The sequence below is a fragment of the Hippoglossus stenolepis genome, chromosome 6 (genome assembly GCF_022539355.2).
Source record: "Hippoglossus stenolepis isolate QCI-W04-F060 chromosome 6, HSTE1.2, whole genome shotgun sequence".
Taxonomy (NCBI): domain Eukaryota; kingdom Metazoa; phylum Chordata; class Actinopteri; order Pleuronectiformes; family Pleuronectidae; genus Hippoglossus; species Hippoglossus stenolepis.
Genome location: NC_061488.1, coordinates 18,243,879 through 18,264,140, shown reverse-complemented (window position 1 = coordinate 18,264,140; position 20,262 = coordinate 18,243,879). Strand labels below are relative to the sequence as shown.

Sequence of the window (20,262 nt, the reverse complement as noted above, 5' to 3'; positions counted from 1 at the left end):
ATCCGGCTGAAGCCTTGTGAGTCGCATTTTCTAGACAAAACAACGCCTTTCCTATCTGTCCTTCAGACCCTAGTGGCAGCTGCTTGAATTCTTTCTAAGGGTAGGTCACAGTTTCTTATGAAAACAGTGCATTCATGTATGTGTGATGTTTGAATAAAGCTAATGGAGTTTAGGCTGTAATATAGTAAGTTAGGTATGAGAACAAGTTAAAGTACAGTGTATTGTATGCCACAGATGTACAGTCTTCTCAAACAGGCATTATCAGACAGGTGCAAGACTGAACTGCGATGTGACGCACACACACACACAACAACCAACTTCAAGATTAAAACCAGCCAGCAACGGCTACTAACAGTCACTATGTGAAGGCCACACATTCTCCCACATATTCAGCCCAAACTGCCCCTGCCCCCACCCCTGTCTAACATACTGCATTTGTTTAGAGTTCAGTTTCATTGCCATCTTCACAGACACACACACATTAATTCTTTCTCGATCCTTTAAGGAAAAAAGGGATCTGTTTGACTTGATGTATAGTATTTCTATGTTCCTTCAGCTAAGGAAGATGAATACAACTCAACTTTGACTCCCAGCAACCTGTACAGCTTCCTACTTGTTTTTCCATCCTTTTCTCCGCCTCTCTCTTATTGCTTCGAAATGTCTCTCCAGGTCTATGAGGGAGGCTTCCACGCCCTCCACCACGACCTCCCAGAGGTGGCCGAGTCCACGCTGAAGGAGGTGACCAGCTGGATCACAGAGCGCCTCCCCGCCTCGTAGACTTGTAGCTTGTCCAACCCAGTCGACGCGCCAACGCACCAGCCCACCTCGTCCCAAGAGATAGGTTCACTTTCCAGTGGTCGTTCGGGCTCAACAGTATCACTACACCTTCTATTCTGACAAATACATAGGGGGAACAAAAACTCTTCTCCTCAGTGTGATAAAATTGACTTGAAATAATACAGCCCTTGTCAACAGCCCACTCATTTAAATCAGGTGATGGGGTCAGAAACCATTTCTTTTTGTAGATACTGAGCAGCAGTTGTCAGTAAATCCTAGAATCATCTATTTATTTCATCTGCATCAGACCCTTTCCCAAGCGCAACTCAAGCTTATTTAACTCATTTAAGCTGTAGTCAAGTCTCCATCTACGTGCAGGACAGATTTTCTTTTTTAAATTAGCAATGTGATATATCAGTGATCGTTTCCCTCTGAGGTCAGAGGTCAGGATCAGCTCGAGGACATACTGTGGGTTCAGTGCAGGTTTATTAGTTCATAAAAAGCTCCTCCTGCTGCTTCACAATATTAGTGAATTAGATTTGCCGTCTCAGGTGAAACTGTCATCTCAATCTCTCAGTTTTCTCTCTTCCTCCACTGCCCTTTTGACCCATGCAATTCTTATAGAGTTGCATGAAAGCGTATTGTGTAAACACTGGTGTCATATTCATTTAGTTAACTTCCCCCACCAACCTCAGTTTTTTTGCAGTTCTTTTCTCCTCTTTATAATTTTCCCAATACTACGTCGACTAATATTTCTTGGCGAGTGAAGAGAAAGCAGACTGACAGGTGAATCTGTTTTGTGGGCCTTGTCTCTGCATTACAGGGAGAGCGTACGGGTCGAGAGGTCAAAAGTTCTCTCCTCTCTGTGACCTTTGACCTTCAATGTCAGTCACTGACTTCTCTGTTAAGAGTCACGCTTTGAAACCGTAACATCATTAAACTCCGGCTGCCGACTGGAGCACAGCTGGGAAACGAGAGGCACACATTGATCCGTTGATGAGGACAAGGGTAGATGTCCTTCACACACATAGCATCTGCCATTTCACCAATCCACTTTTGAGTTATATGGCTGATTGATTCCTCGCTTGGCCGAGCCCAGTGGGGATCCAGCCTCTGTTTCAGAACAATGACATCTTTTTCTTTTTGGAAAACAGGATGTTCAACAGAGTAGCTTACAGATGACGAGGGACTGGAAATTCTTGGCTTCAAAAGTACCCTTGAGGACTGCACCTACACACAACATCAATCTGTTATGGAGTCCATATGTGTGAGATGATCAGGTTTTAAATAACAGATACAGGCCCACTGCTGCCACTGAGGACACTGGTGTGTTTTTACACATGACTCATTTGAGTCAACATATTGGCTTAGTTTGAGGGAAAGTTGGACCTTTGACCTCAGTGTTTCTAAAATTCAGCCGACAGCTCTGCACGTGTTTTATGTTCGATCACAAGCAACAGGAAAAGTGCATTTTTCAAACCTCTAAACCTGACCTGCAGTGAGGGGCTAATTCAACCCAGGCTCCTAATAGGGTTTCAACAAAACCACAGCAATAATATCATGGCATCCTAGATCTGTGGTAGCCGTTAATTATAAGCTACACAGACTCACACTGAGCTCATCATTGTATATTGTCGGGAAGACTGTAATTAGCAGGTATTGCTACATGTGCTACCTCTGCCTACTCATCAAGCATGAGAACGTTTCAGCAGCAGGAGTTTCAAAGTTCGTCCACTGCCGACATCAAACATAAGGATTAAACATTATCATCTTTATGGCGATTCAACATGTTAGTGTTTCTGTTTATACATGTCTTTACATTTAGTGATCGACTGTGTCACTCCAGGGTTGTATTTATTTTTTTCCGTCACTCTGAGTTCAAAGGGACTCATGCAGGGAGTGTAAGGGAGGCACAGTGTAGTATCCACGGTGACCGTTACCCACGCGTAACCACGGCAGCAGACCGTCAGCGGGGTAGAATTTTTTAGTAACCACGGTGATCACTGTAAGACAGATTGAGTGAGATAAATGTCCCCTCTCTCTCTCTCTCTCTCTCTCTCTCTCTCTCTCTCTCTCTCTCTCTCACTTTCTCACTTTTCTCTCTCTCTGTGTCTCCTTGTCTTGCCCTGTTTGACCTCCTCTGGTCACTTCTTTTCTTCAGTTGGTTGGAGCAGTTCTCTTTGTTCTGTCCATCACAGAGCCCCTTGTCCTACCACAGATTCAAATATGTTTTACTGTCAGCGACCCACACTGCCCCTAGTGGTCAATTGGCAGAAAAGCAGCAGGTCAAGTACATTTCTTCAATTTATTTATTTTTTAGCTGATTTCTTATAGTTCTTTTGGACATGAGCTCTCATTCATTTAACAGAGGTCACATCGCTTAATCTGCCATTGATTCGGGTCAAGAAAGAAATAAGCCGACATTTCCGAGTCTTAATGCAGGAGTGAGACCCATAATTTCGGGTTAATTGAGTGAAATCATTGAATTGCAGTGAAAAATTTGAGATTGATAAGTAGGAAAATTGAGCCAAGGCAAGTTTAAAATGTACAATTCCTACAAAAACGCAAAATAGGGTGCTTCATGTGATAGATAATGCATCAAATAAGAAATATAGATCACGAGATGTTAAACTAAAAGAAATCGTAGACACAGATTTTAAAAAACAAAAACAAATAAAAAGGAACAGCGGAGATTTCAGGACATAGGCGTCCTCTTCTCTTTTTTTCAGACCAGATATCAGGTCACAATGCCACTGTTGCAGTGCAGATAGAGATGTGATGACTTCCTCGATCCCAGTAGGAATCACAGCCACTTCAAACACAATCTGCTGCTGATTGAGCTGCAGCAGGCATGAGACACACACAAAGGAGACACAGTCCCAGTTGTATTCATATTCCTAATAGCCCCCCTGCTGCACTGCATCAGTGCAGTGGATTTAACCTGGCAGGAGCCTATAGGAACCTAACCTGTCAGACTACACAAGTGCATATTACCGCTGTGGTTAGATATGGGGGCGGAGAGAGTGATTGAGATGGAGTGAGAGGAGAGAGAGAGAAAGATGGGAAGAGGGCTGTCAGTAACCATGGTAGCACCTTTTTTCTTATTTTCTCCCCCAGTTAAATTAACCTTTGAAAACCATGTTTTTGTTAATGGAGCACACGTTGCTGCTCTTTCAGGGCTGGTTGTCCTTTTGCTGCTCTGAGGATTCCCTTTTGTGTGAGCATGGAGATAAGAGAGCAAACAATTAACATCATCAGCTCACAGTGAGCAATAGGAGGTGCACACACAAACACACACACACACACACGCTCCCTGAATTCAAATTAGACTGGTCTGCTGTTTGAGCTGGGAACACATGATCTCCAATAGGGCTGGGCGATGTGCCCAAAAATTATATCACTATCAAAATTTGTCAATATCGATAATTATCTTGATTAATGTTAACAATATATGGTGGACTTTTACTATATTGCTATTGTTAAAGAATGTATTGTGATAATTATTGATGTTATTTCATTGTCCAGCCCTTATTTCAATTGAAGCAAATGATTATTTGTTTGAGCTTTTGAGGCCCAAATCTTTCATTATTTTTTGCGAAAGTGGTGGAGGAAGTCTTTGAGTGAATATATTCCATTTCTGCTCACCTTTATTTATGGTGTGCACCGATCCTCACGTGTTGTAAAGCCATGTAAACCTCCCATGTCCATGCCAATATCCTCTTCTCCCAGCATGTATGTCTACATAAGCATGATGAGTATGCAGGTTTGCTATGCTGACAGGTAGCCATGTACAGACACAGTGCTCTTTTAGTATATATTCATCTTTTTGTATCCAGGACAGAGCTTCTATATTTAGTAAAAGAGATAATAACGAGGGCAGGAAACCATATAATCGAATTGGTCTTTTCTAATCGAGTGAAACTTATTTGTCCTGTCAGTTAGGTTTTTTTTTTTTTTAATCTTGACTTTATGACTGTTTCTAAGTGAATAGCTGTTATATATGTTGAAGGACTAAAGGCCACAGGCCAGAGATTAAAGTGCACTGGGAAGGTTTGTTGCAAGGTTTGCATGAATGAAGTCAGTGCTCATGTGTCAATTGGAGAGGTTTTTTCTCCAAAATGCTAAAAACAATGAAAAAATAAATCACCTGAGGACCTAATCAAGTAACCCCTACTTGATATCTGTAAAATACAGGCGACCCAAGCTGTTAACGTGTAATAATTTCATACACTGAAAACTTGCTTTGATAATGCATTTTGGAATAAGACCAAATTCAAGTCATGCTGTTTTTTTTTCAATCAACATTATTAACAAATTAGATTTATTTGTAGTGAGTGAACTGCTTGTAATACACTGTATAAGAGCATAACATTGCTAACAACACTTGATGGAAATACACAAATCTTTTTTTTCATCTTGTTTAGAGTATTTAAATGAATTAATTTGAAGTATATATGTTACTAAGTCACTTTTTTATACTATGAAGCAGATACATGTAATTTTTTTCTGTTGTTGCACAGCCACATGAAGATTCATAACACTTTCTGAGGTAGAGGCAGGTTCAGGATTGTGCTGTATGCGCATGTAAGATTGAAAAATGAACGACAGTGTTTCTAACTGGTTCTTGTTGAGTATTTTACCACTGTGTGTTTTAAGTTGCCGTAGTGTTGAAAACCCACGTGTCTCGTCGCAGTTTGTCAGAGAACGATGAATGTTAAAATCAACTGATATTAATATTCTTTTATTTTTTAACAACTTATATTTCTATAAGTTTGGGGAAATTCTTGTTCTTCTGTCCACAATTTGACTTCACTATAATCTCTTCTTACAATTTTTAAATTGTTAAAACTGTCTCATAACAAAGTCAGTTTGGTCACAATAAAGTATGTTTAAAGACTAAATTGCAAATATCAGGTTTTCATCCAAGAGCTTCTTGTTTATTAGGGAAAAAAACTCAGATATATTTCCTTCAATATTCCACATTTTATGGGAACATGTGTTGTGTGTTGATCTATTTTTGGATTGTGGTCCAGTGTCTTTTGTGCCTTATTACAATGACGAATGTGTATCTAAGCATCTGGTTCTCTGACTGTTGTTATATCTGTCTCTGTTTCTGGTTGAGCAATTGCGTCCATCTGCTTGTCTTTTTCATGTCCGTCATGTCTGTCTGTCGCTCTCTGTCCGTGTTTCTGTCCAATCAGGAGTCTAAGCAGATTTAGGTCATAAGCTGTTTCTGAATCTTTCAGGAATTGACACAAATCAAAACAGTTGTTAATCTGCTTTGATACGCCCACAGTATCAAGAAACACAGAAGTTAACATTAAAGAGGACTGTCTCTGCTGCGGTTACTTTAATGGAACGATGACTAAATAACATGTGGAACGTGCCTGTTCTCCCTCATTGATTTCCAGCAGTGAACAACAGGAACCAGATATGGGGTTTATGAGTCCATCGCGGTTACTGTTTTGTATTGAATGGCTGCATTCCTTCTCCTTGTCCTTATTTGTACATGTTTGTGCTGGGAGGCTTTTGTAAAGGGGAAGGGGGTGGCAATGCATTTCAAAGTTCCTGAGTCAATCCAGAAGTGTTCAGAAAATAAATAAAATCCATATGTCGAATAATATTTTCAAACACAAAGTTGAGGCTAGTTAAGCAAAAACTATGAAGTGACATAGCATTCAAATATTCACAGTTGGCAGATCTGAAGACAAACTTTAACATGGTTTGTCTTCACCCTCACTGTGTATTGAATCTATTCTTCCCTGTTCATGAATAAACAAAACCTTATTCATACTTACTGGTAAAGATGCAACGTCACCTTCAAGGATTTTCGTCTGTGGAGGAAAACCCAGCTATGTGATGTAAAACCTCGGAAGATGAAGTGTGAACTGTCGAGAATATAGCAATGCTCCTCCCAGCAGAGACATCCAGTATTAATGTGATGGAGTTAAAAGTGCTGAAGAATAACATGACATCCAGCATCATTACTCATGAGAAGGGAGTTGGTGTTTTCAGGCAGCACATTATGGACCACATGAAGATCGTGTTACATCACATTCTGGAGTCTTCCTTATAAAGTAATGTGTTGTTTGATTTATTGCTGTTTTACTGGATGACCCTTGATTTGAAGGGTCCAGTGCTGATAGTCAACCTCAACAGTGCATGATTAGTTGAATAGCAGTGTTGGACAGTTTCATTCAAGTGGAAAAAAACATTGTATATAAGATGTATATAGTCTAATGTAATAATGGACATATTCTCAATCACTGACGGCCAAACTGCTTGTTACTAGAATGTTCATACTCTTTGACAGAATAAATGATATGACTGTTTAACTGTGTTGCTTGTCTGGTATTATTTCACATCTTCTCTTCATTATCTTGTTTGGTTTGTATGTTTAGTGTTTGTAAGCAAGATTATGCAAAAACTACTTCAAAGATCTCCACGAAACTTGGTGAAGAGATGGGGGGGTGCAACTTCTGTGTAGCTTAAAATAGATAAACAAGTTCTGCTACATATGGCCTATTATATAAGTACTATAAGAAATAATATATAGCATAGCACTATATAAGAATAATCATATGATTTATTATAGGAAACCTGACTGGCATACTTTTTAACATCATTGAATGCTAATCAGCTACATGATTGACCTTCCATTGCAGGACATATCCATTCATCCATCCATCCATCCATCCATTATCTATACCACTTGTTTTTTTGGGGTTTCGGGGTTAACTGCAATGAAGCCAATTCCAGCTCCAGAGTTTCTGGACTTGGTCGACCTGTTTTCTATCGTGTTCAGGAAAAAAATCAGGAAAACGATTCAGGAAAACCGGAAAAAAGTGATTTGATTCATTCCAGAGGTTGGGCTTGTTTATAGTGGGATTTAAAATGCACACATCAGCCAGTAGATGGTGGTATTGTGTCACGGAATTCATTGACGACAGCCTGTATGGTTGTAGTGCTGATCCAGGCATACAGAGGCAAAGCATGAATGAATCAAAGATTTAACATTTATTTGGCTTTCTTTGTTTTTTGGGCTCAAACCTTTGTGAGACCAAGCAGTAATTTGTACATCAAACCCATGATCTACTGTATTTATCCTTGGTGGTGTTCTCCTCCATTACTGATCATGTTTCTCAGTCTGAACAGTGGGGGAAAAAATTACAAATTCAAATAATCAAAAGGAAATAGGCAGAAGAGCCATTACTGCTATTTTGAATCCCTGGAGAATTGGAGAGTAGAGTAAGGATGAAATGCAACAAGGTTTGCAGGCCAGACAACCCTCTGTTATTCTACAGTTCTCATCATTACTGTGTTTTCTCTTAGTTAATCGCTCTCCTCTCATCCTTCATCCTAAACCAACACCTTACAGTGACTAAAGAAAGTCTATCATCAGTCCAAGATGGAGATGTTTGGAGAGGACAGATGATAAAACATGCACAGTACATATGGCCAATCCTCACAAAATCGTGAGTTCAAAGATTTCCAACAATAAAGTTTCAAATAGGCATAAATATGGTCATTTTCTTTTACAACATTAAAAACAAGGATTTAGGTAACCTGGACTATTGATCTCAAACCATATATTGACACTATATTAGATATTTATTCACATTTAACAAGTCCTTGAATAGTCTAATTTCTTCATTAAATATTAAAAACAATAACAAAAAACCGACAACATTTCATGATTACCTGACATATTATAAAAGCTACGCTGCAAAACTGTAATAACGAAACTTACATGTTCTTCACAAATTAAAAAGTATTATTGATTAACCTCTAAATTAGCCCTGGGTTTCTGCACGTTTCAGAAATGAGATGGAGGATTCTGGGAATGAGGATTAGTAATACAGAGTGCACACATTTTCACTGTATCTCTCTCTCTCTATCTTTGCCTGTGCTTCCTCTGTCCGCTGTCTCTCCCCTTCTCTCTGAGAATGTAGGCTACAGCAGCTCTCTTTGAGACATTTTTGGCATTTACTGGAACCACATTAGCAGCGACTCCCATAGGATGGCACTTCAGGGAAAAGCCAAGACCAAAGTTCTGACTGCACATGTGAATATTCATCTGTCACGTTCAGTGAGGGTCCAACCGCCACTTGTTCAAGTTGCTATGGGCCCAGCGGGGATCTCTCTTATTGCAGGCTGATTACCATACAGTACATACAGCAGTGATTATTTATGACAAGGGAGAACAGTGAGATTTAGCAATTTAATTCCCCATCATCTTCCCCCCGAGACTCTCATACCAAAGAATGTGTTATTTCTAAACTGTATTCCCCCAGCAGAGGGAGCCTGCGGGCCTGTTTTGTGTTTGTTGGATTGAAAGACCTAGGCCAATCAGCGGCGGGTTCAAGGAATTAAATCTGGGCTCGCTGTGGCCATGGCAACGGCTTTACCTCTGTGACAGCTGAGGAATGGAAATGGAAGAAAGGAGATGCTACGTGGACTGTGGTGGTGCTTAGCAAACTATCAGACTGGGTGCATATAGATCCACCCTGGGTGAGCCTGTCACACTTCAACTGGATCTTAACTGAGTGTGGGTCTGGATTCACACAAAGTAAACAAGAGCCGGAGGATGGGGGGGGGGACAAGAACCATTTGTCAGAAGGCACTGACACTGTATGGGCAAAAACGGACAGGAAACAACTCACTGATTTACTTAGATGAAACATGATTCAGGAAAAGATTTGATATTCAAAGGATGAGCCTGCTTGTCTTATCTGAACGGCCCTCTGAAGAAACTTGACTGTCAGGAAGGAAGGAAGGAAGGAAGGACTGAATGACGGAAGCACAGAAGGATGGTGGGTTAGGGAAGAGAGTGAGTGAGTGAAAGGAGAAAAGAAGGAAGGGAAATGGGCCGGGGGAAAATACCAGAGAGATTTTAGATGTCACGAAAGAGGCCTTCAGTTGAAGAGCCGCAGCTGTACAAAGGTGTGTGATGTTATCAGTCTGACACGAGGAAGATAATCAGTTGAATAGTTTTGGTGCAACATAATTAAGCTTTTGTTTTCAAGGCGCAGCACATAGCATTAACATAAGGTTAGATAATCCTTTATTAGTCTCACAATGGGGACATTTGCTGTGCTGCAGCAGCGAAGAAGACAGCCAAAAACTAGGCATCAGTAAAAGTAATAATGAATAAACATGCAGTATAAACGCAGGGAAACATGAAATTATTATAGAATAGAGATATAAAGTCAAATGTAATCAAAAGATATACATTGTGAACAGAATACAATATAATAATTCTGAACACATTTTTAAAAAACAGTAAAGGGTGTGAATAACAGACCTCTTATATATCTTTTTATAATATCATTTTAATTTGCCCGTTTTAAGAGATCCCCCATCTCACTGACACTTCTGTGGGTGTGGTTCTTTGCTGGCTGGACTAATAAGGTCCTGCCTCCGTTCCCGCCTCTACTTGCACGACCGCACCCGATTGGCTGGGATATTCCCAACCTCGGCTCTGCTTGGCCGCGCGTCCCGTCGATCAATGTCAAGCGCTGTCTGCTCGCCGGCCACGCCTCCTCACGCTCGCCAGTGCCAGCGGTGAATTACAAGTCAAACTGTTGTGTGTCGTCTGGAGGAGGAAGCGTGTCTCCTCATCGCTCTTCCCGGGCTTCCCCTCGTCAAACCAGCCGCTGGAAGAGCCTTCGACAGACGCGTCCCGTCGGTAACCTCACGTCGCGTTCACCGGGCGTCGTGGCGCTGCGCTGTAACCGCCGACTTCAGGATTTGTCACCCGGCAGCCGCGGCAGGATTTACTCGCGTCCCGAGGAGAGTCGCCAGGCAGCCGCTAAGAAGCCCTGAGCAGCTCGGCCAGTTAGCCCGAGAGCTAGCCTGCTTACCCCCCCTCCTACAGCCACAGCAAGTCCCACCCTCGCCGAGTGCGTGGACGTCGTAAGAGGCTGCGGCGGTGAAGTCGAGTGCGTCCCCCCCCCTCCCCTCCTCCTCCTCCTCCTCCTCTTAACTTAGTCAGCATCGGTGTACAGCTGGTCGGCAGGAATAATACAACACAGGTCGACCCAGCGACGCGAACGTGGACATTGTTGGCTCTAGGTTGAACAAGTGGTCTCTTCCGTGGAGGGATACGGTGGCTACACTGGCAAAGAGACTGGCTAGAAAGAAGCGGCGAGATAAGGGACAACAAGGAAGACACCGAGAAGGAGGGGACTGGCTAGTTGAGCCGGGGAGACAGAACCGCACGTAAGTGACACACTGTTAGCGACCTTAGGTTCGCATACCACACGGCTTACAGGTCATGTACGGCTTGCTATGATTCCCCTGGAAGCCCTTTATCCGCGGCTTAGCTCCCGCGGCCAGTGCGTCAGACTATCCAGCGAGCTAACGGTTAAGGCTTTTCTTAAAGGTGGCACACTAGCTAGGCTAAGGTGGCTAATGCCTGGTGGGTGGAAAGTGGGGCTGTATCTGCTGCAGCCATTATTCTCCAGCCAAGGTTGTGTGAGATTAGTAAGTGCAGCCAATTGCTCAGCTCACCTCTCTGTGCATCGACCAGCAGCCAGTTGACAGGCGTATTAGCTAATTAGCCGCTTTGCTAGCTAGCGCCAACCGGCCACCCACCCAAGTTGACAGCTCCGTTTCAGACGATGCCAGGCAGCGATGTTACTGGAATGCCACGAGTTATCTGTGGTGCCCACAGAACACGTGAGGCTCCTATCTGCTCTGTGCAGCCGTGGGGACGGTGTGTTCCTTGGCTCAAGCTCAGATAAAGTGGCCGCTCAGTGACACAGCAACACTTCATGTAGTGCATCACACTACCCTGCTTATAGATGGCAGTGTCAAACTTGATGCTCAGTTCTTTTGTTCACCAGCCTCTCCCACTTCATGCCGGGTGTCATTCAAAGCTGTTTTCAGCCACTCACCATCCACAGGTCACACACCGGCACACAGTGTGCTGGCACAGTCAAAGGTTTTCTTTCAAGTTAACAAGCAGGCAGTTAATTATCACACCACAGCCCTGTACCAGAAGCACAAGAATGTCTCTGTACCAAAACAAACTCTGACACTTTTCTCTCCTCCTGTAGATAGAAGGCAAACACCGCCACCGAGCCACACACAGCCATGAGTATTGAGATACCGGTGGGGTTGACAGAACTGCTGCAGGGCTACACTGTGGAGGTGCTGCGACAAAGGCCGTCAGACCTGGTGGAATTTGCAGTACAGTACTTCACCCGCTTGCGAGACACCAGAAGTCAGGATGGGGCCAGTGCTGTTGGCAAAACGGGGAAAGGAGTGATGTTTGATGGGGAGCCAATGCAAACAGAGTCCAACGGAGAAGATGATGATGACGATGAGGATTCTGACTTTGAGCGTAAGTAGATGTTTGGTTGTTGTGATTATCAGTTGTGTCGGACATGTCTGTGTGTGATGCTGGACAGAATGAGAGCGAGCATATAGACAGAGTGGGGTGGGTGGGTGTGTGTGTGTGTGGTGGTGGGGCGGGGGAGTGAATGGGCTGGACAGGGAAGTAAAGAATGTGAAGATGACTCCTGAAACATTGCCACTGATGTAGTCAGAATAAATCTCATCACTTCTTCAGAGAGAGATTTCTCTCTCTGTGTGTTCCACAAGGAAGCCCTCACATGCCACTCATCTAACCTGCGGCCTCTCCATTCTTATTTTCTGTCCGACTGTCAGGATCTGAACGCATTTTTTTTGCAGTTAAATGTCTGAATTCATCAACTATACTTTTCTAAATATTTCAGGAACTACGAAAATATATTATCCCTGCAAGTGGAAATTATGCTCTGACAAAGCAATTCGCATAACACTTTTTTATTTTCTTAGCTTAAATTAGAAAGTTGTTGCACAGTATTGAACAAGAGCAAACATTGAAAAATAACAAGTGCCACATGCAGTTAGACTCTGAGCAACAGCTATAAGTGAGTAAAAGCAAATTTATTGTTTTTAATGTATTGAAGAAAATCTTGGCTGCGCATCCAAATTTTCAATGACTACCAGCAAACCCCCTGTCCTAACCACTTGTATCATATTAAAAGTATGTGTTCTGAAAGTTAAACCCATGAAAGGAAACTGAACTCGACTCAGTTGTACAAGTAGAGCCGGGCTTTTTAAAAAGTATTTTCTCAATGAATGAATGAATGATTTGTGATTGTTTTTTAGCAACAGTTTATTTTTATGTTAAAATTTAGCCGCTCACACACTCTGCACGATATAATGTAACAATCAAGGTTGAACAGGGTATGTTACTTTGTGCAGATGCCTCAGTCCTCGATAGACTGACAGAAGATGTAAGCTGGGCTCAGCTCTCCTCTGTGCTACTGAGAACAGCATGTCCTACATAGCATCAGTGTGCTGTGGAGCCAGGGGCTTTTACCTTGTGAATGGGGTTCTGTGTTTTCTCAATGAGTTGTTCCTCTGTGATGATCCCTGAAAGAGTCACAGGTGTATGTTTTTAAAACTGCAAGTAACATTTTTAAGCTAGTGAAAGAATTTCACAATGCTTTTTGTCAAGCAACATAATCCAAATGCATAAGTGATGATTATGACTCCACAATGTGTTTCCTGTCGGTATTCGGAATAGTCCAGGGTTGAATTGTATTTGTTTTAAACTTTAGTTCTAGTTTAGCTCTTTATCAATTATAGGTTAACTATATTCATCATGCCCCATATGCAAATATTCATCTCTGCTGAAAGGAATATTGGCCAGCCTTGTTGGTTGGTACAAGCTGGCTCAGGGTAAATGGGGGATTACAGTTTCGGTTTCTATGCTCATACAAGTGGGGTTTGGCTCCTTTAAAACATCTGTGACCTCAGCTGAGGGATCTGTGTGTATGTGCACATACACATTACCTCTGTGTGTGTGTGTGTGTGTGTCTGAGTACTCTGTGCACATTATTGCTGCATGTGTACGGGCATGTTTGTGAAAGCAAACAGATGTGATATGACTAGGATTTCACACCCGTTCAAATTCCAGCCTGGTGAAGCAATTCTTCCTAGTACATTCTGATTAATGATCAGTTGTTGAGTATTTCTATGGCTTATTCAAGGTGGCAATAAAGGGACAGGGAGCTGATACTGTTTCACTCCAGGAAGCAACTTTTGCCTGGATGCTGTGGGTCACACACATGACATCCATGACATTGGATTATACAGCCATGCTTGTGTTGACTGTCCTGAGGCATTAGTTTGTGATGGGAAGAATACAGTCCTGTATAGTGAAAGACATCATGTGCTCTTGCCTGACTACTCTTGTAGCCTATAGGTATAAAGATGCTATAAAGCCACCAGTTCAACTGCCGATGCTCAAAAGTGGTTTGGTCTTGTGCAAAAAATACCAAAATAACTTTCTAAACTTGGGAGTGCAGAACAGCCATGGTGTTTCTTAGTTCTTAGGTGACTCATACCCAATCGCAAACATTGGTATGCAGAACCGTCTTCTGACAATAAAATGATAGTCACAGTGTTAGTACCTTGAATGGTAAAGGCTGTATCACAGTATGCAACTAAACTTGAACAATTTTAATGGTAAAGCTATTTCAAGTTTCTGTTGGCTGAAGGTTTTTGAGAAGGTGACCTTGTAATCACAATGTCCGGTCAGTGATGGATGTCATCACTTTTCTTTCTCTGGTGTTATTTTTTTGTCAGATCTGTACTGTGAAATATCCAATCAAAAAAACATTTTATCCCATATAGTACCAGTATACAGAACGCAGTATTGGTACCCAACGCGACTTTTATCGGCATTTTGCAATTTGCATTTTCTGTTTTGTTGTGGTTTTCATCCCTTCTGCGGGTGTTGCATAGTGCATACTTTAATATTTCCCCATCACTAGTTTGTAATTTATATACTGTTGGTTTTGTTGTAAAGTTTGGAATATCTCCTACACGGATTTAGCATACTAAATACAGCAGCATGCAGGCTCAGTGTTGGCTAACGCTACTTAAAATGCTAAGCTAATGTCAACCAAGGCAATGGAAAATCCAGTTATCTACAACAACACCTTAGTCCAACAAGCTAATTAATTACCTGAAGATGTCAATTCAGGTTTTAGTGATTCCTCACTTGACCATTTGCTGCTCAAAGTGTCCGCCTCCTTCAGTGCTGGCTGCAGGCATACTGATGTGAGCTCTGGCAATAGCAAGGGACTTTGTTTTTTTTCCTGGTTGTCAAAATGGTACACTCATCAGCTTATATTTGGATTTTTACCATGTGTTTCCTCAGGTTAGACGTATTGTCTGTGTCAACTTTGAAAATTGTAATCACAGCTGAGACCACTTTCGGCTCACAATGGCCTTGACCCACTGTAACTTGGAACAAGGTGCATTGGAGATGAGGTAGTTGCGTCAAACCTGCTCGTTCTCTTTGGCTCTGTACTCTGTCTCTCTCTCGCCCAGATACATCTATGCTCTAAGGTAGGGGTGGGCGATATATTGATATTCAAAGGATGAGCCTGCTGTCTTATCTGAACGGATATCGGATATCATGTGCGATGTATAAAATGACTATATCACGACCATCGAGTATAAATTGTCACGTGAATATTTTAAGTAGCATGACATTCTCTTTAAGTCTCACTTCTCTGTTCTCATACCCCTCTCACAGCAGACTGCTCCCATCCAGATGGGCGGGGGAGTGAACTTTTTGTATAGGGAATAGACTCAGAGAGCATGAGAGAGAGTTCAGAGACCGTTATTGACAGTTTGTTCATATTTTTTGTGAACGCTGAACCAAACGAATCAGTTTACAAATGTTGAATGTGACGGCTTTCACTCCAGCCAGAGTGGACGCTTGTGTGTGTGTGTCTGTGTTGTGAGATGCTAGGTGCGTTCACGTGAAGCAGCTGGTCAGTGACTTTGTTGAAGAACAGTGGAAACAAACATCGAAAACAGAGTTTCCTCTATGATCCAAAGCTGCTCAATGGTCAGAAGCCCCAAAATTTATGTTCGAGGTCATTTGCACCCTGTTTTAAGCCTAAATGTCCACTGATATCTTCCGACGAGGTGTATTCAGGGACTGTTGGAAATTCTAATGTCCGCTTGCTTAGCCACTTCCTGTGGACTAAATTTGCCACATTTTGATTTAATGTGAATCGGTACTCTTAAGTACAGATGTTATTTGGTCGGTACCCTCAAAAGTACAAAGTTCGGTAGTGTCAAATTTCCATCACAGTAGCTCATCAGCATCTCATCAGGGGTTTGGACAAAAGTTCAGCTTAAGGGAAAAAGTCATCTTCTCACATTTAGAGCACAGCTGACTGAAACATGTGACTGCTTCTTTCAAGTGGTGACCCACTGGAACGAAAGCAATGACTCATTTTGGGTGTTGACCCCTTAATTAAGAAATATTGTCATTGTGAGATTTTTATTGAGCTGAAATGAGATAGAACAGCTCTCTGTAATAGAGAGGTCGTTTTTGTGGACCCCTCATAGTGGCTGAAAAAAAAAGTCTCGATAGCCTCACGGTGAAATGCCAGTTGTGTAACATGAACATGATTTTCTTTTATTAGGCTGTTTAGAGGTATGATGATTCACTACTGTGCTCTTAACCTTTTATTTGCTGCAGGAAATAACTGTGTATGAGTGTACTGGCTAAACGCCTAAAATGTAAATGAACTAGATAGCTGGTTATGTATTCCCAAAACATGACATCCTATTTTACGTTTACTTTGTTTTCCCGACTCTTGCAGCCTAGAACAACAGCAGGATCACCACATGGGCCTGCAGAGCTGCTTAACCAAAGCAGATATTGTTTTGAATACAAACTGTTGTACCTCCATCTTATCTGGTGATGATATGCAAACGCTTTTTGAGTAACCCTTTCTGTGTTGAGCCTGAGTTTGTTGAACGAAATGGTAGATTGACGATTTGAAATAAACTCTTAATTCACTGCTGATATGTTATGCTGGGACTAGAAGACTAAAGCGTGGAGTTTTTGAAGAAATGTAGTTGGACTAAAACTGAGTGCTAATTAGAAAGATTGCCCGCTGTCTTTAAATAGATTTACCTGGTGAATCCATGTGAAATATGTAGACCTCCATTGTTCGCAGTTCAGTTTTAAAGGTCGATGAAGAAAAGTATAGGTTTCATACAAAAAATCGGCAATACAAAGGAGGTCCTCCTAATATGTGCATGTTTCTTCCCTTTTGAGCGAGTCTGTGTAGTGTCAGTCTGAGAGAAACAGGAGGGGATGAATAGACGCATCTGTGACTAAAGTGAGTGGGGCTTTTTATTAAAAGATGGATCGAGGGACAGATCAGTCCCAGAGATGATAATAGAAATAAATTAAATGTGTTTTTTGTAAGAAAGGCAGAAGAGATAAAGCAGAGGACATATAAAAAAAATGATTGAGGAAAAAGGCTGAGAGGGGAAAAAACCAGCCCATGCTAAATCTCAACAGAACAACACTTTAAAAGACAGTCATCTGAACATACAGCAGACTTCAAGTTTAGTTTTATTCATCTTGGTCAGTGCAGTTTTTTTATTATGATATTTGATTATGGGAAATGTCAGCAAACTTGTTGATTTTGTTTTCGTTCCCCTTAAATGCACCAGTCAGTATTTCAAAATCCTGCCCATGTGTTGTGTTGAATATTTCAAAGCACTGGTCAAAGTATTGGGAAGAGTTGTAACATCAACAGCAGCATGGTTTCCTTCTTTTTGCAAAAGCCCACTTGCAGCATTAAGTGCAGATTTTCCCAGATGGACAGAGTTCATTATGGACTGAAGTTACTCTGTTCACAAATAATGACATACGGCCGTCCCACTGCTTAGTGAATACAAGCAACGCTGACTATATCCTTGGAAATGGAAACCATTCTGAGTAGACTGCGACAAGTCCTGGAGTTTTCAAATTGTGACAATGCATAAAGAATATTCATTTTGGTTAATTTAATAATTAAGTTACTTACAAAATTCTCTGAATATTGGTTTATGTACCAATAAGACTAAACGGGAACCATCTGTCTCTGCAACTTTACACTGAGGATTTATTTGTGTGTGTGTGTGTGTGTGTGTGTGTGTGTGTGTGTGTGTGTGTGTGTGTGTGTGTGTGTGTGTGTGTGTGTGTGTGTGTGTGTGTGTGTGTGTGTGTGTGTGTGTGTGTGTGTGTGTGTGTGTGTGTGTGTGTGTGTGTGTGTGTGTGTGTGTGTGTGTGTGTGTGTGTTGAGCAGATGAAATGCTTATTGCATTCTTGGTTCTTGTTGAGGCCTGGGGTTAATGCAGCTCGGGGTATGATCACACGCAGCAGCACGCTGAAATTCTGCCCCTCTGACCTCTTTCTGTCTCCTCCCCTGCTCTCCCACCTCCTCTCATTGTTTCTTTTTCTTATATGGTTTTACTCACTCCCTCTCTCTCCTGCCTTTATCCCCTACTGCTGATTTCCCCATTACCTTTCTAGTATAGTAGTGATTAAGGCACTGTATTAAGTAGATAGAGTGAGTTATGGCTGACATGATGTCTAAGAAAGTGCAGAGAGAGACATATTTATTTATCTATTCATAAGTATGAGTTTGTCTGTTCTCAGTCATCCTTCAATGTTCTCTTCAAATTCAAACATTTGTGCTATTCAGTTCTTTACTCTGGACCGAAGTTTTAGCTTTGTGACATTTTGTGTGTGGGTGTGGGTGGGTGGATGTTACACTGAGCTCCTATAGTTGCCACCTGCAAGTAGTGTAATAAGCAGCGCTGTCCATATTCATTTTAATGCAGGGGCTGTGTGTGTGTGGTCTAGGTAATACTCATGCTTTGGGGACCTACATCTGTTCACACAGTCACATTATGGACTCAGGCCACTTAATTTAAGTTATTTGATTTTCACTGAAGACAAATGTTTCAAGTTTATGTTAAGTTTAGGTTTTGGTTAAGGTTCGGGCGAGGGTCAGAGGGAAGTAGTTTTGGTCATAGTTAGTCTCCGGGACCTGGTAAGTCAAATGAATGTCCATTGAGGTCATGCAGACATAACACTATGTAAGCATGTGTGTACATTTGTATGAGTGATTAAAAAGGAAAAACCATGACAGAGTGTGAACATTTGTGTGTGTGTGTGTGTTTGGTCTCAGTGCAGTGTTGTGTAACAGGTGACCTGATTAGCAGGCTGCTGTGTGTGGCCAGTGTGCTTTTAGCTTACAGGCAAATCTAATGTAGCCTAGCATCCTAACAGAGACCTGCTGACCGACAGCGCTTAGTGGAAAAGCCCTCAGACGGCTCACACTACTCCGTCTGGCTGTCTGACTGCTTTTTAACACAGTGACCGTCTCTCTTCCTGACTCGTCTCTTCAGGTCCTGTCTGTCTCTTTCTTCCTGCCCGTATTTATATTTACCACCAACAGTAAAGTCAAAGTTTATGCAGCTCATTTTGGCTCTTGGCCCAGCTGGCTCTCTTACCTGTGTATTTTTTAACAGGGATTGTTCTCTGTCTTGCTCTCATTGCGTACATGTGCCTCTTTTCCATATATTGTTTTCCTCTGTTTACCAAGGTACTAGTATGTCCGTTTTTCTTTACCTATTGCTCACCCTCCCTATTTAACTGTCTTGTTTGTCTTCTGTTTTTACGTCATTGCTTTGAAAGCCAGTCTTCTGGTTTGTGTGCCTGCCCACTGACATGCCTTTCTGATCTTTTTTAGTGTCTTTATTTTTAATCTCTGTAACCTTATCTCTCTACCTTTCTGTGTATCCATTTCTTCGTCTGCCTCTTTATCTTTTTTTATGTATTTTTCTACATCCCTTCTTCATGAACATGACTTTTAGATCTATGGGTAATTGGTGTTCATATCCCATTCTGAGTTTATATCAGGTTATTAAAATAAGGACCATGTTAGAAATATTAACACTGATGACTAGAGACAAGTGTATATAGTAGGTCAGATACCATTATTTGAGGAAATGTATTTGTCAATTGTTAGGCACAGTTCAAATCACTAAGACACACTTTAGACTCTCAGCACAGAGGGGATAGAGAACTCTCATGTACCTTCTTATAAAAACATTTTAAAATTCACTCATGGACTCTGACTTTTTGACCACACTGTATATCCATAAACACAAATAATCATTTATTGATCCCACATGTATTTCTGAAAATCATGATTAATTTCATAGGTCACGTGCCATAAGAATGACATCACACATAATGTGTTTGTTTTGCATCCGGCTCTAAAGGGAGAAGCACACAAACATTGTAACCGGTCTTCAATGGATACGCATACATTGCATCTTGACTTAATGGGTTAAACTAATTCTGTGTTATCTTTATCTTAGCTCCATGTTTGGTGACGTGCTGTGCTCCACAAGGACATTTTTGTGGTTGACAAAAGCACAGAGCAGAATATTCGTTTATTTGTCTTTGGGATCGTATTTTATATATATACTGCAAAGCTGGTCCTTTGGAGGAGTACAGAAAGAACAAGTTGAAATAGGCAGCAGAATAACAAATCCCATCATGAGGAGGAGAAGAGAAAAATGAGGCTGTTTCGGAACAGACTGCGTTAC

The 20,262-nt window shown here is 41.6% G+C and overlaps 2 protein-coding genes across 4 annotated transcripts in view; both read left to right on the top strand.

The window, feature by feature from the left end:
* Nucleotides 1-7,109, top strand: part of mgll (monoglyceride lipase) — a 41,904-nt gene extending 34,795 nt beyond the window's left edge. For both annotated transcript variants that reach the window (XM_035158824.2, XM_035158825.2), the window contains one exon: nucleotides 670-7,109. In XM_035158824.2, the coding sequence (XP_035014715.2) occupies nucleotides 670-777 (108 nt within the window). In that variant the 3' untranslated portion in view covers nucleotides 778-7,109. The remainder of the gene's footprint in view (nucleotides 1-669) is intronic.
* Nucleotides 7,110-10,139: 3,030 nt separating this feature from the next.
* prkar2aa (protein kinase, cAMP-dependent, regulatory, type II, alpha A) overlaps nucleotides 10,140-20,262 on the top strand; it is a 46,028-nt gene continuing 35,905 nt past the window's right edge. Inside the window, exons 1-2 of one of the 2 annotated variants that reach the window (XM_035158822.2) lie at nucleotides 10,140-10,998; nucleotides 11,842-12,124. In XM_035158822.2, the coding sequence (XP_035014713.1) occupies nucleotides 11,875-12,124 (250 nt within the window). In that variant the 5' untranslated portion in view covers nucleotides 10,140-10,998; nucleotides 11,842-11,874. Of the gene's footprint in view, nucleotides 10,999-11,837; nucleotides 12,125-20,262 lie in introns of both variants that reach the window. The other variant, XM_035158820.2, reaches the window with a different exon arrangement.